Source organism: Penicillium chrysogenum, assembly GCF_028827035.1.
Source record: "Penicillium chrysogenum strain IBT 35668 chromosome Unknown utg000005l_segment0_segment0, whole genome shotgun sequence".
NCBI lineage: Eukaryota > Fungi > Ascomycota > Eurotiomycetes > Eurotiales > Aspergillaceae > Penicillium > Penicillium chrysogenum.
This window is the reverse complement of record NW_026622753.1, coordinates 2,459,634-2,471,353: the sequence shown is the minus strand read 5'-3', so window position 1 is coordinate 2,471,353 and position 11,720 is coordinate 2,459,634. Positions and strand designations below refer to the sequence as shown.

Here is an 11,720-nt window from a genome sequence, read left to right as displayed (position 1 = left end):
AAGCCACATAACATACCTAGGTAGTTTACTTGTTTAGCGTGTTACGCTATCTTTGCCATCCTCATCCTCACAACGTGAATATGAATATGAATACATCTCTCCTTGGCTAATTACATCAATTGACCTTGGAATACTGTGAATCAACCAAAATTGTGTGACCCGCTTTGTTTCAGCATGACTTCCCTGCTACCACGTTTTCCCCAACTCTTCACTTCACGAGCCTTCTCCACCAACGGAGTATTACACAAAATGGGCCTCCGACCTCTCCATTACCACCTTCCCTTGTTTCCAGGATTCCAGCTGCTAGACGTGGCCGCCCCACTGGACATTCTCAACATTCGCACGCAGTACCCTGACACATCAGCCATCACCCTGACTGTATCCGCCGCAACTCCCGACCCAGTCTCAGTGAAACCAATCCCTCCCCCAAAGGCAAATTGGCGATTTGATCTGCCCGCTTCAAACATCAATACAGCTTGCAACCAGCAAATGCTGCCACAATGTACATTCGCTGACGTGGTCTCTGCCCTGAAAGCGGGGAAAGTTGCTGAAGATGGTAGTGGTGAATTCAAACCGATCGATGTATTGATAATCCCGGGGGGCCGGGGACACGACTGAACCGTATTTACGACACTAATACTCCATCCAATGAAGTTAAAGTCCCCAACACGCAGGAGGTTCAGGACTTTCTGACTGCTGTTGCGCCCTTTGTTCGCCACAGCATCATTACTGTTTGTACTGGCAGCCATGTCCTCTCGCAGACTGGTCTTCTAGATGGACGCCAGGTGACAACAAATTCTGCCCGCTACAATGATGTCGCTAAACAAACTGGCGACGTGAAATGGCAGCGCAACAGACGGTGGCTACGTGATAGTGTTCCCAAGGATGCGATGTCTGACGGCCTGTCGTTGCTACCTGGGGTTGAGATATGGTCATCTGCAGGGATAACTGCAGGGATTGATGTGATGCTGGAGTTTATATCGGAGTATTATGGTGGTACCGAAGTCGGAATAGAAACTGCGAAGCGCATGGAGTATCGCTGGGAGCGAGAGAAGGAGGCTTCTTACTTCTTGTGAATCGGTTGCCTAGACGAGGTCAACAAAAGTGACGGATGAGCTCAATTTGCTTGATCAAGGCTCCAAACATTATACTCGATGCACATGACGGAGGTTTTGGGGATGGAATACTCCCCGGTCTTGGCATGACTATACTCAAGCTGTGACGCTAGAGCAATTTTAGACATGCATGTCATCCCTAACAGCTGCAGTGCGGCGTACCACTGGTACACGTTATATTGTGTACAGAGAGCAGCGGGCACTTGACCGTCCACTCTAGTCTTAAGCTCCCATGTGGATGTCGTGGATCTTGATGACTTCGCATGGTGTATCAACTTTTAGCCAGTCAAAACAATGAAATGTCACATTGACATGTTACATTTCTTCCCGGAATATTTTGCCACGGACATTAATTGGTTCCCCTTTCCCACGATCCCGATTTCTCGTGTAAGATAGTCCTAATCCTAGCCTAATCAAGAAGCGGTTTCCGTCAGACCATGCATGAACAGTCAGTACAGTCAGTTCAACAGCTATAGAATTCTTAGGTTGATAGAGCATTTTCGATTGGCCAAACAGTAACCATTTACCTGGGACACGGTGTGTCCAGACATAGGACCCCATATTGTTGTTCTCCGGGCCTCTTCGATCAAATTCCTAATCCGGGCATATGAAAACACAGTCATATTCCAAGTCATGCACTAGCTTCAGCACACGTGTAGTCGGACGGTAAACAATACAATTTCATCCTTTTTTTGTGCAATAACATAGTTCTCACTCCAGATTCCACCGACGGGTTATCAGAAGTACAAAAAGGACGGCGAAGAAGGTTAGGGGAAGGACAGGGAAGTTTGGCGGCGAATATACACCAACATAAGAAACGAGAGCAAGGTGGCAATAGAAAGCCACCGGATTCCAACAAACACACGAGGGTACCACCCCTATAAGTCACGAGTACATTCGAATACCAGATCTACCCCTTCCCAATCCCTAGCTACAACCACGACCTCCCTGCTCCCATCTATCATGAGCTATATCAAAATGCTGGCTACGACGGTAGTCGAAGTCTCCGCCCACACAATCCCCTTGGACTGTATCACCCCCATCCCGAAAACACGAGTCTCCTTCCACCCAAAACCACACGCAGTCTCCCCAAAACCTGAAATCACCTACACCCACCCCGAAACATCGGCAATATGTCCCACATCAACCCGCCTAAAGGCAGAAGAAATAATAAACATCGTGGAGCGCTACGGCTCTCACGAGCGCACAACCACAGCTGGTGAATGGCTGGGCCGGTCATCGTTCACACCGCGCGTGCAAATCCATATCGCAGCCAGCAGGGCGATTCCTATGGTTCTGCCGGCTTTTCCAATGAAGAGTAATAACCGCATGGATAAGGTGCTAGGTGCGCTTCCAGATTTGGGGGATGAGCTGGGGTTGGCGCGGTTGGTGAATCTTTGTCGGGATATTAAGGCTGTCTACCCGCCTGGTGCGGTTGTGGTTATTGTTACGGATGGGATTTGTTACAATGGTGAGATTGGACTCTCCTATTAAATTTGAACGTTAGATACATGATAGGACGCTAATTTGATTCCGAGATTCTAGATCTTACGGGGATTTCTGATGAGGAGGTCTGGGAGTATGGGAATCGACTGCGGAAAATCGCTGTTGAGAAGGGATATGCTTGTATTCAGTTCCATCGTATTATGAATATGCTTGGTCTTTATACTGCTGCCCAGATTTCCAAATCCGATTATGTGAAGCTCTGTGGTCTATCGAGGGCTGAACTTCATCGACGATGTGGACGGCCGGAGTTCGATGTCGATAAGTTTTTGAAAAGTGACGAGGATTATCTGAGGACATATAATGGTAAGTGTATTGTTTTCATGTATAATTAATGCCCCTGGCTGATTTACCGCAGGATACGACAAGTTCATGAAAGTCGATCTAAAATTCAGCCCTGTGACCAAAGATTGCGCTGGCCCCAAGCAATATAAGAAGAAGATCAAAAGTATTGCAAAGGAAATGATTGTCCGCGGAGTGGTCAGTTATTTAGAGCGCCATGTAAAGTGACAATATGGCTAATCTTATAGGTTACAGGAGTACGCGGAGCTCGTACGCCAAATTTATCCGGACTCACTGCGTCTCTCTATCCATCCCTCATCGGGACAGACAAAGCTGTCCTTTCCCCTTATCCCACAGAAGAACTCATTTTCCATGAGCCCTTGGCACTGCAGTGTTGCAGTAACAACCGCAGGGGAATTCATAACAGCTCACCAATCCGCACATCGGCAGAAGTTTGACCTCATCAAGAGGGATGGCCAACCATATTTCTTCCGTGAGAGCTCGCCGCTCTTCAATTGGGACGCCAGTGTTGATTTTGAGCATCATTATGGGCAAAATTTGGTTGTTAGGGCACGGAAACAGATAAATCAAGAACTATCTGACTCGGATTTGGACAAGTTGGCACATTTGGCAATCCAACAGAAGAGTGTGTCCTTTGTCTATGTATAGTTTCGATACTCTGAATGAAACGGTATGTTGGTTATTATATTACGGCCTGGTGGATGTAGTTACATGAATATATCAATTTTTATCTAATCTACAGGAAATATACGAAATATGTGGCAGTTACGGCAGACTGGCATAGCCGATTGACTTCACAGGTAGCGCTTTACCTAGGATCTTGCAGTAAACTTATTCCTCTCGTTGTGTAAGCGAAGCGATAAGCCACGGTCATTGCCATGTGGTCAAATATCCCGTGTACGGGGGACTCGATGAAGCAGATCTCGTTTCCGAGGTGAACGGTGGCCTCTTCTGCGGCATACAATCACGCACTCAAGATGTTTGAGCTTTGCGAAGAATATGGGTGTGAGGTTAAGAGCAGTTATTATCTCATCCAGGCAGCGGACGTGGGCTGTCTTCCATTGATCAAGTTCTTGATGGACCATAGCAAGGTTGAGATCAATGTCAAAGGCTCTGAATATCGGACGCCTCTCCAACTCGCAGCTAAGTATGGCAATGTTGACATGAGCCCACTTTGAGGCCTAGGATACTGCCTTTCTTGAGCTTCCCTCTCGACGAGGGGGCGGATATCAATACCCAAGAAAGGCAGTATCCTAGGCCTCAAAGCGGGCGTGCTGTCGATTTGGTCACATTGAAGTCGTTAAGTTTCTCCTCGAGAGGGGGGCAAAAGAATAAAGTGCTGCGGAGGTTGGGTGAATTTCTGCAACCTCGGTCAGAGCGCACAAATCTATTCTCATCCTGCTTGGTGTCTCAACCGAATGTCCACACCGCACCTATTGATCTGTGCCCTGATGCAATGTATGCCATGTCAGACTGGGTCTATGCAGCAGTAGTGTTGTACCATATTATATTCGGCAAGGACTAAGACGTTTCAACTTGGACATAACAAGCCTACACTACAATATTTACCTTCTATAAGTCAGGGTTGAAAAGAAAAAGATCTACTCGTCTCATTGGCAGGCTCACGTCCACATCTACAAGGCCACACGGCACTTGGACACAATTCGTACATCTGTACAGAAACGCAAAAACGCAAAAACAAGAAAACACAATAGAGATATTGAGATACAACAAAGAGGCAGGGAGGGATGGAGAAAGGAGAGAGAGGAAATAAGGGCAGGGGAAAGCCATTGGACTGTCAAAAAGATGCCACTCAAATCCATAATTAATGTGCAAGTCCAAAGACTGAATGACCAATAGTTCATAAGAGAGAGCTTTCAAGTGGAAGCCAAAAAAGTAGAGAAAAGATTTCGTCCCAAATTTGGTTGTCCCAGTGCCATTGAAAGGAGTAAAGGGATAAAAAGAAATATTTGGTGAACAAAAGGGGGAATATGTCAAGAAAGAAAAAAAAAGATAACGCGACACACGCAGCGACGACCAATCGTCGCTCGGAGTATCATGTTGAGAAGAAAAGTGGCCGGTCAAAAATTGCACAGAAAGAAGAGATACGTGATATGTGACATACAAATCCTTACCGGATGATGAACAATGAAAATGAAGTTTTGTGCAGTCTCTCCTTCCCTGCCTCTGTTGGAGAGTGGGGAGAGCATGAGCGCATTGAAAGGAGCAGATTCCTCAGAAGAAAGAGTGTTTTCCAAAGGCCCAGTGCCCTCTGATTGTCGTCGTAGAGTCCAAAAGGAGCTGGTTTGTGATGGAAGTAGTGGTCTATACATGTCTAGTTCCATCCCAAAGAGTTTTCCGCCATAACGGGAGCACTGATCATCTGTGAACGAGCAGTTCCACGGCTACCATGGCTGGGGGCACGGCCACCGGCAGCAAACATCGAACCGGCAGCGGAACCTCCCTGGCTCATCTGCTCAACGGTCGAGCTAGAGCGCTGGTGCAACTGCTTTCTCTTGCGGTAGCGGCGGGCAACCCAGAACATACCCGCACCGTAAGCGGCAGCACCGGCTACAACACCAACTCCAATTCCAACAGAGCTAGCTTTAGCCTTAGAGCTACCGGCAGAGCCATCGGTGTTCTCATTGTTGCCATTGTCCGAGCCATCATCGCTGCCGCCGTGGTTGTTAGCCCCAGTTGAGTCGCTGTCACCACTAGGGTAGTTTCCGGAGAACTCGAGGGGAATTGTAGGGTCAACCATTGTCATCAATGACTGGATAGATTCGCTAGCCTGGTTGTAGAGAGCAGAGTTGGGGTTAACCTTAAGCGCCTTCAGGGCATCGACCTTGTCACGAGGGAAATAGAAGATAGCAAGGGTGGCGTTGTAGCCCGTGGATTGCCAGTTATAGTAAGGCTCAATAGCGAACATAACTGGGCCGTCTTTAGCAGAGAGGGTTGGCAAGGCGTTCTCAATAGCCTGAGGGGTGTAGTTGAAGATCTGTGACGACGACAAGGGAGTGGTTGCAACAAATGACCAGGGCAGCTGGCTATTGAAACCAAGTTGGAGCAAGATGGAGTCAGACGGGGGCTCGGTGACCTCGTTCGATGGGGTAATAGACCCAGGGAGCGATGGTGGTGCCGTGGGCTCCGCAGTCTCACCGGAGGTCGAGCTCTCGGTGGCAGTGGTGGTAGGCACGATAAGAATGGTCGATGGCATCCAGTCGTTGTCGTCGGAGGTGGAGGGCGTGGGCGTCTCGGTCGGAGTCTGAGGCTCCACACTGGTCTTGGCCGTGCTCACTTCTTCGCTTGTCGAAGTCGACGAGGGAAGAGGGGTAGAGACTGGGTGAGAGGTGGGGGTGGGAACCCTGGAGCTCTCGTGAGAGCCACTACCGGGAACAGAGGCAGTGGTAGTGCCCAACAAAGGAGCCGAGGCAGTGTTAGAACCGGACACAGTCTCGGATACAGAAGTAGAGGTAGAATCAGAGCCGGGTGAGTGTGGGACAGGAATTGATGGCAGGGACTTGGTCGGGGTTGGGATGGCACCGGTGTTAGTACCTCCCTGGCCAGGAATGAGACCAGTCGACTTAGACGGCAGAAGACTAAGATTTGGCAGAGACGCAGTCGGGATCAAAGCAGTGCTACCAGTGCCAGTAGAGGTAACACCAAGCAGGGAATCCACGCCGGACACGAGACCACCGAGGAAATCACCCGAAGTTGTAGTGCCAGTGGCGGTGGTCGACGGTGGGCTCGTAGCGGAAGCAGGCACGCTGATTGGGATAGTAGGCGAACTAGAAGCGTCCGAGGACATAGTAGCACTTGTACTGTTGCCAGTAGAAGACTTGTCACCCAGGCCCAAAAGATCAAGGAGATCCGACCCCGAGCTTGTCGTGCTCGAGGCTGCGCTGCTGATCCTGTTGACGCTAGAGCCAGTGGGTGTCGCAGAAACGGAGCTGTTCGTTGTTGACTCGCCAAAAAGGCCGCCCAATCCTGAGGTCAGGTCACCAAGCAGACCGTCGCTGGAGGGTGCAGCAGGAGTAGACGAAGCAGGCGAAGTTACCTTGGCCGATGAGTCGGAGACAGGAGTCGCAGTCGAAGAAATAGTCGCAGCTGAGGATGTGGTCGCAGTCGAGGATGAGGAATCACCTCCGAGGAGGCTGCCCACATCCAAGCCCAGATCACCAAGGAGTCCATCGCTAGAGGTTGTAGTCGAAGGAGAAGCGGTCGAAGCCTTGGCTGATGAATCGACCACCGAGCCTTGCTTGCTCGTGGTGCCCGCATCGGTAGATGCGGCCTCGGAGCTCTTCTTACTGGTGTTCTCGGTGCTCGAACCCTCTGTCTTCTGCGTAGTCGTGGTAGTAGTACCAGTCGGTTCACCGCCAATAGTCGTCGTACCGGTAATGCGGTGGGTGATCTCAGGGTTCTTCGGGTCGACCGAGATGGTCACAACAACCACTTCCTGTCCCTTCTGGGGCTGAGCGGGGGCTGAGGTTTCGGGGGTGGGAATAGCTGTGGATGAAGAAACTTGTGTAGGAGCCAAGTTGTCGAATACGCTGTCGAGGATCGAGCCAGGTTCGAGCTCAGCGTTTCTGCGAATCGTTCGCTTGACATCCTGCGGGAAGTACCAACGGGGTCGTTGAACGTGCGCTTCGGGGGCATCCTGAGCTGCGACAAATTCGAGGCCGCCTACAGCGAGGAAGGCTGCGAGAACGGAGATAGCGTCGGGACGCATGTTGAACAATTCTGTACGTGATAGCTCAGAGCGAGTCCAAGGTCAGTGTACAAGAATGCGATAACCACCGTCTGTCAACACCTCATGAACTATCGGGGGTGTGACAAGAGGTAGATCGCATGAAATGTTCGAGTTTCCAACACGACCAGACTTCGGACAATTGTGATAGATTCACAATTTCTGAATTCTTCAGAGTATCCAACGTCTCGATGGCAACCGATGAGACCGAACGGGCGCAAACAATAATTCGACGATAAACGAATGGAAAGGGGGGTCCGATAAACCTGAAACGATCCCCAAAAAGGTGAAAAACGAGTGTGGGCTTAGGAAAGCTGTAAGGAGCGAACGACGACTTTCTGTAGAACCGTCTGGGCAACGAGATCAAAGAAAGGGAAAACAGACAATTCGGGCGATGCAAGGGGAGATTAGCCCAGGTCAAAAACGCCGTTGAGGGTCAACAGGCGAACACAGCGAAAGCAGACAAGGGAGAGAAAGAAAGGAGTAAATGAGTGAATGAAGTCGAGGATCAGAGAAGAAGAGGATCACTCCATTAGGGGGAAAGGTGGAATGGGGGGCGGGACACGTTGTGACAGCGTCAACAAGGGTAATTTACTGTAAATTACATATCTTAGGTGTATTTAATGAGCTGGTCCGAGCGTTTGCCAGGTGCACGGGATGTGGCCACGCACTTTCCCCTGAGCATTGAGTTATTATATGTAGCTTGTGATGTCTGCTGGTTTTGAACTTGGTCCTATTCCTCCAATGTTATATATTGGATGTTCAATTAAATATATCCTGATCTGATTATAGACTTCTGTCGTCTGTACCTTAACACCTATATCTGGTTTGTAACGTAAGTCAATGGCTTCCCCAGGCCCTCTCATCTGAAACCATGTACGGAGCAGGTTAAGCTACCCTAGGCACTAACCTGCACGATATAGCCAAGACAACCCAGTCAGGTAGTCTGGCAAGTACTTCATACCTAGATACCAAACGGCAATGATGGGTCACACCATGTAGAAAACCGCGATGGATAATGAATGTCCATCGGGGAAAGAATGAGCCTGTTCCCTATAGGTCTATGATCACTTTATGTGCACTCCGTACCGGTACATCCGACTAGAGCATTCTTTGGCATGTACGGTATAGAGACCGTTGTACAGGTACTCGGACGATATTTCCCTTTTCTTTCGTTGCGCCGTTCGTCTGTGTAACAATATTATCTGGGACATACTCTGGCCATTGCGAATACCAGGATCAACGATCAACGGGCAAGATGAGATTGCAAATCAATAGTTAATCTGAGTTGAGCGGGTACTGATCAGTACGGGAGTATGCAGTATGCAGTATAAGACATATAAAAGTCGATGCAGATGAAAACTAGGTATTTTGAGCAATGTAACACAATGATGGCAGCACTTAATTTCCAGTATAACCCCTGCGAAAGAAAGAGAGATAAAAAAACAAAAACAAAAAAAAACCCGTGTTGGGGTCTGAAAGCCGGTCAATAGCCCCGGAGACCATTGACGAAAAGGTCCAGAATGGAGTCGGGGCTGAATCCACTCAAGCCGCGGATCACAATATAAAAAGAAGGAAAAAAGAGGGAAAAGTGCAAGCCCAAAGACAAGTTCCTAGCAAAGTTCAGTAGGTCTAGCCCGGAGGCGTTAACTAAGTGGGTCTTTCCCACACGCGTACCTGAGCGTGTCGGTAATCTTCTAAAGTGCGTGGCCCCAATTACGGCCGCCTCTTTACCATCTGTGTGATACACAGACCTTTTTCGCCAGACACCCGGCTCACATTACCATATCGTTAGTGGCGTACGCTCGCACTTATCTCTTTCTGGCTTGGGATCAACAAAGAAATTTGCTGACTAGCCGATGTTGAGGAGAGTGCTTCTCGCTCGGTAAGAGAGTTGCCTGGCATTCCGTGAACGAGCGATAAGTTGGTGCTTTGTGCAGTCTCATAAGACATATGTGATTACCTTAGCTGGCTTGCAAGTCATATGTGCGACATCGCTACTAGTTCAACGCACTATGGAAGTAGGGGATGAGCCCTGGCTCAGAATTGGGTCATTAGAACCCGGCAGGCATTAAGAATGTTTCACCCTCTACTCCATACTACCGAAGCTTTAGGTTTTTATCCCCAGAATAATAGATTAAACGGATTAAATGCACGAACACCTGCTCATAGTGTACAATCATCATTCAGAACCTGGATCCGAGGCTGATTGAGCTTTGAAGTTTTAAAAAGATAAAATACACCACGTGCCCCGATCGGAATGGAGGAGTTGGCAGCTGCGATTTCCCCTCATTCTTGTCGTCATTTCAAAAAAAAAAAACCGCTCAGCATTCTTAGTGTGTTTGAGATTGTGCCAACCAATGCCAGATGCTGTAAAATCAATTAAGCCGGAAAAAACCCAGTCTCATTATCTTCGCTAAGTTCTATTTCTCTTCTCCTACTACAACATCTCTTTAGCTTGTCCAAGACTTTGTGCCTGGATGATGCATATCCTCGAGACCAAGAAGCCTTTAGAAATGCAGGAACAAAGAACCGAGCATACAAGCTTATGCGAGAGCCATGGATGGTCCACATGTTTAATTATAGTCGACTCAGCCACATTCTCTTTGTTTGACCTTGGACAGAGAGCCTAGGTAAGCTCGAGTTTTGGCTTCTCCCCTGAAGACATGAACAGTATTGAAGTGTCTATGGACGGTCCTGGTCATATCCCTTAACTGCTTTTTATACAACAAACTTCCAGGGGCTCATCAACTGTACCATGGACCAGTGCAGACGCTAACCCTGTTCCTGAGCGCTACAGCTCAAGTCTCCACCCTTCATCCTTGGTTTCAGCCTGTATTTATTGAAAAGTGCCGAACAAATGTTACACGTAACCAATGCCCGAAATTTCGTAATATTTCCAACTCTATTGTAAACTATACTTTAGATCATGTGACCGATTTCCTCGCACATTTGATTCTTGCCCCAAGTGGAGAGTGACATGAGTTGGGCCATCAAAAAGAGCCATGAAACAATTCAGGTGGAGCTGTTTGCCCTATCATTCTCCACGTCATCGTCATCCCTACAGTCTCGTTCACAGTCTAGAACTGCGTCCATTGCCAGGTTTTGTAATCAGGCCAGAACACTCGATTTCGACGTCTGATCCCTGGGGGAGGGACTTAACGGCAATGCAAGTACGCACCTAAAAGGGTCAGGCCCAGGATAGTGAGAAACGGACCACTTTTTCAGAAAAACCAGAAGAGAAAGAGTGACAAATTCCAGACTTGGATTATGTTCCCTGTGGATTTCAAATCTTGTTCTTTCGACCACAGAGTACTTACCGGCTTAGGGTCCGAGAAGAAAGTAGCGTATACTTCGTTCACAGCCGCAAAATCAGCCATATCGGTGAGGAAGATGTTGACTTTAACCGCGTCTTGGAGACTCGACCCTCCAGTCTCTAGGACGGCATTGAGGTTGCGGAGGATTTGTCGCTGTTCACATTTTAGAAAATATATCACAGATCAGACATCGCATCTCTCATACTGTTCGGTCCTGGATGGTTCCTTCCACCATTTTACCCGTGGTCGGGTCTACTCCCAACTGGCCAGAGCAGTAGATCATGTTGCCGACGACCATACCCTGAGATAGGATCGGGGGTGGGATGGGTGCGCCCTTAGTGCTGACGGGGGTACGTGTTGGCTTGGACATTTTGTGGGATGTGAGTCGGAATGGACTGAGTCAGAATCTCAGTGAGAAGAATTTGTTGAGAGTCGTTCAATATTTGGCCCCCTGGAGATTCTGTGGGGAGAGGGACGTTATCGATTAGGAATCCCCACATTGACTACATGTACCTCCCGAGGTCGGAGCACTCTACAAAGATGCGATAGCGAAGATATAGATATCTTTATTTTCAACCTCCGTAATCTAAAATCAATAAAAAATTATGGATTTAATTTAGGCTGTATAAAGAAGCACTCTAGGTATAGGTAGATGTTGGTACTTATGACATATAGGTTACTCATGATACATATCGACAAGCAACATCTCTTCGGCGCCACGAGCTTTTTCTTTTT

General features: G+C 48.4%; 5 protein-coding genes across 5 annotated transcripts; 3 read left to right on the top strand and 2 right to left on the bottom strand.

Annotated features, from left to right (window-relative positions):
- Positions 1-249: 249 nt before the first annotated feature.
- Positions 250-1,076, top strand: N7489_009342 (uncharacterized protein; the record flags this gene model as incomplete). Its single annotated transcript, XM_056715092.1, has 2 exons — positions 250-562; positions 655-1,076. The coding sequence occupies 2 exons, from the start codon at positions 250-252 to the stop codon at positions 1,074-1,076; spliced, it is 735 nt and encodes a 244-aa protein (XP_056562714.1).
- Positions 1,077-2,093: 1,017 nt separating this feature from the next.
- On the top strand, positions 2,094-3,569 carry N7489_009341 (isocyanide synthase family protein; the record flags this gene model as incomplete). Its single annotated transcript, XM_056715091.1, has 4 exons — positions 2,094-2,586; positions 2,661-2,924; positions 2,977-3,098; positions 3,156-3,569. The coding sequence occupies 4 exons, from the start codon at positions 2,094-2,096 to the stop codon at positions 3,567-3,569; spliced, it is 1,293 nt and encodes a 430-aa protein (XP_056562713.1).
- A 329-nt stretch (positions 3,570-3,898) lies between these two features.
- On the top strand, positions 3,899-4,099 carry N7489_009340 (uncharacterized protein; the record flags this gene model as incomplete). The annotated part of the gene is made up of 1 exon (XM_056715090.1): positions 3,899-4,099. The coding sequence occupies one exon, from the start codon at positions 3,899-3,901 to the stop codon at positions 4,097-4,099; it is 201 nt and encodes a 66-aa protein (XP_056562712.1).
- Positions 4,100-5,256: 1,157 nt separating this feature from the next.
- N7489_009339 (putative mucin family signaling protein Msb2) lies at positions 5,257-7,650 on the bottom strand (the record flags this gene model as incomplete). The annotated part of the gene is made up of 1 exon (XM_056715089.1): positions 5,257-7,650. The coding sequence occupies one exon, from the start codon at positions 7,648-7,650 to the stop codon at positions 5,257-5,259; it is 2,394 nt and encodes a 797-aa protein (XP_056562711.1).
- A 3,091-nt stretch (positions 7,651-10,741) lies between these two features.
- On the bottom strand, positions 10,742-11,355 carry N7489_009338 (uncharacterized protein; the record flags this gene model as incomplete). Its single annotated transcript, XM_056715088.1, has 3 exons — positions 10,742-10,849; positions 10,989-11,138; positions 11,191-11,355. The coding sequence occupies 3 exons, from the start codon at positions 11,353-11,355 to the stop codon at positions 10,742-10,744; spliced, it is 423 nt and encodes a 140-aa protein (XP_056562710.1).
- Positions 11,356-11,720: the final 365 nt, after the last annotated feature.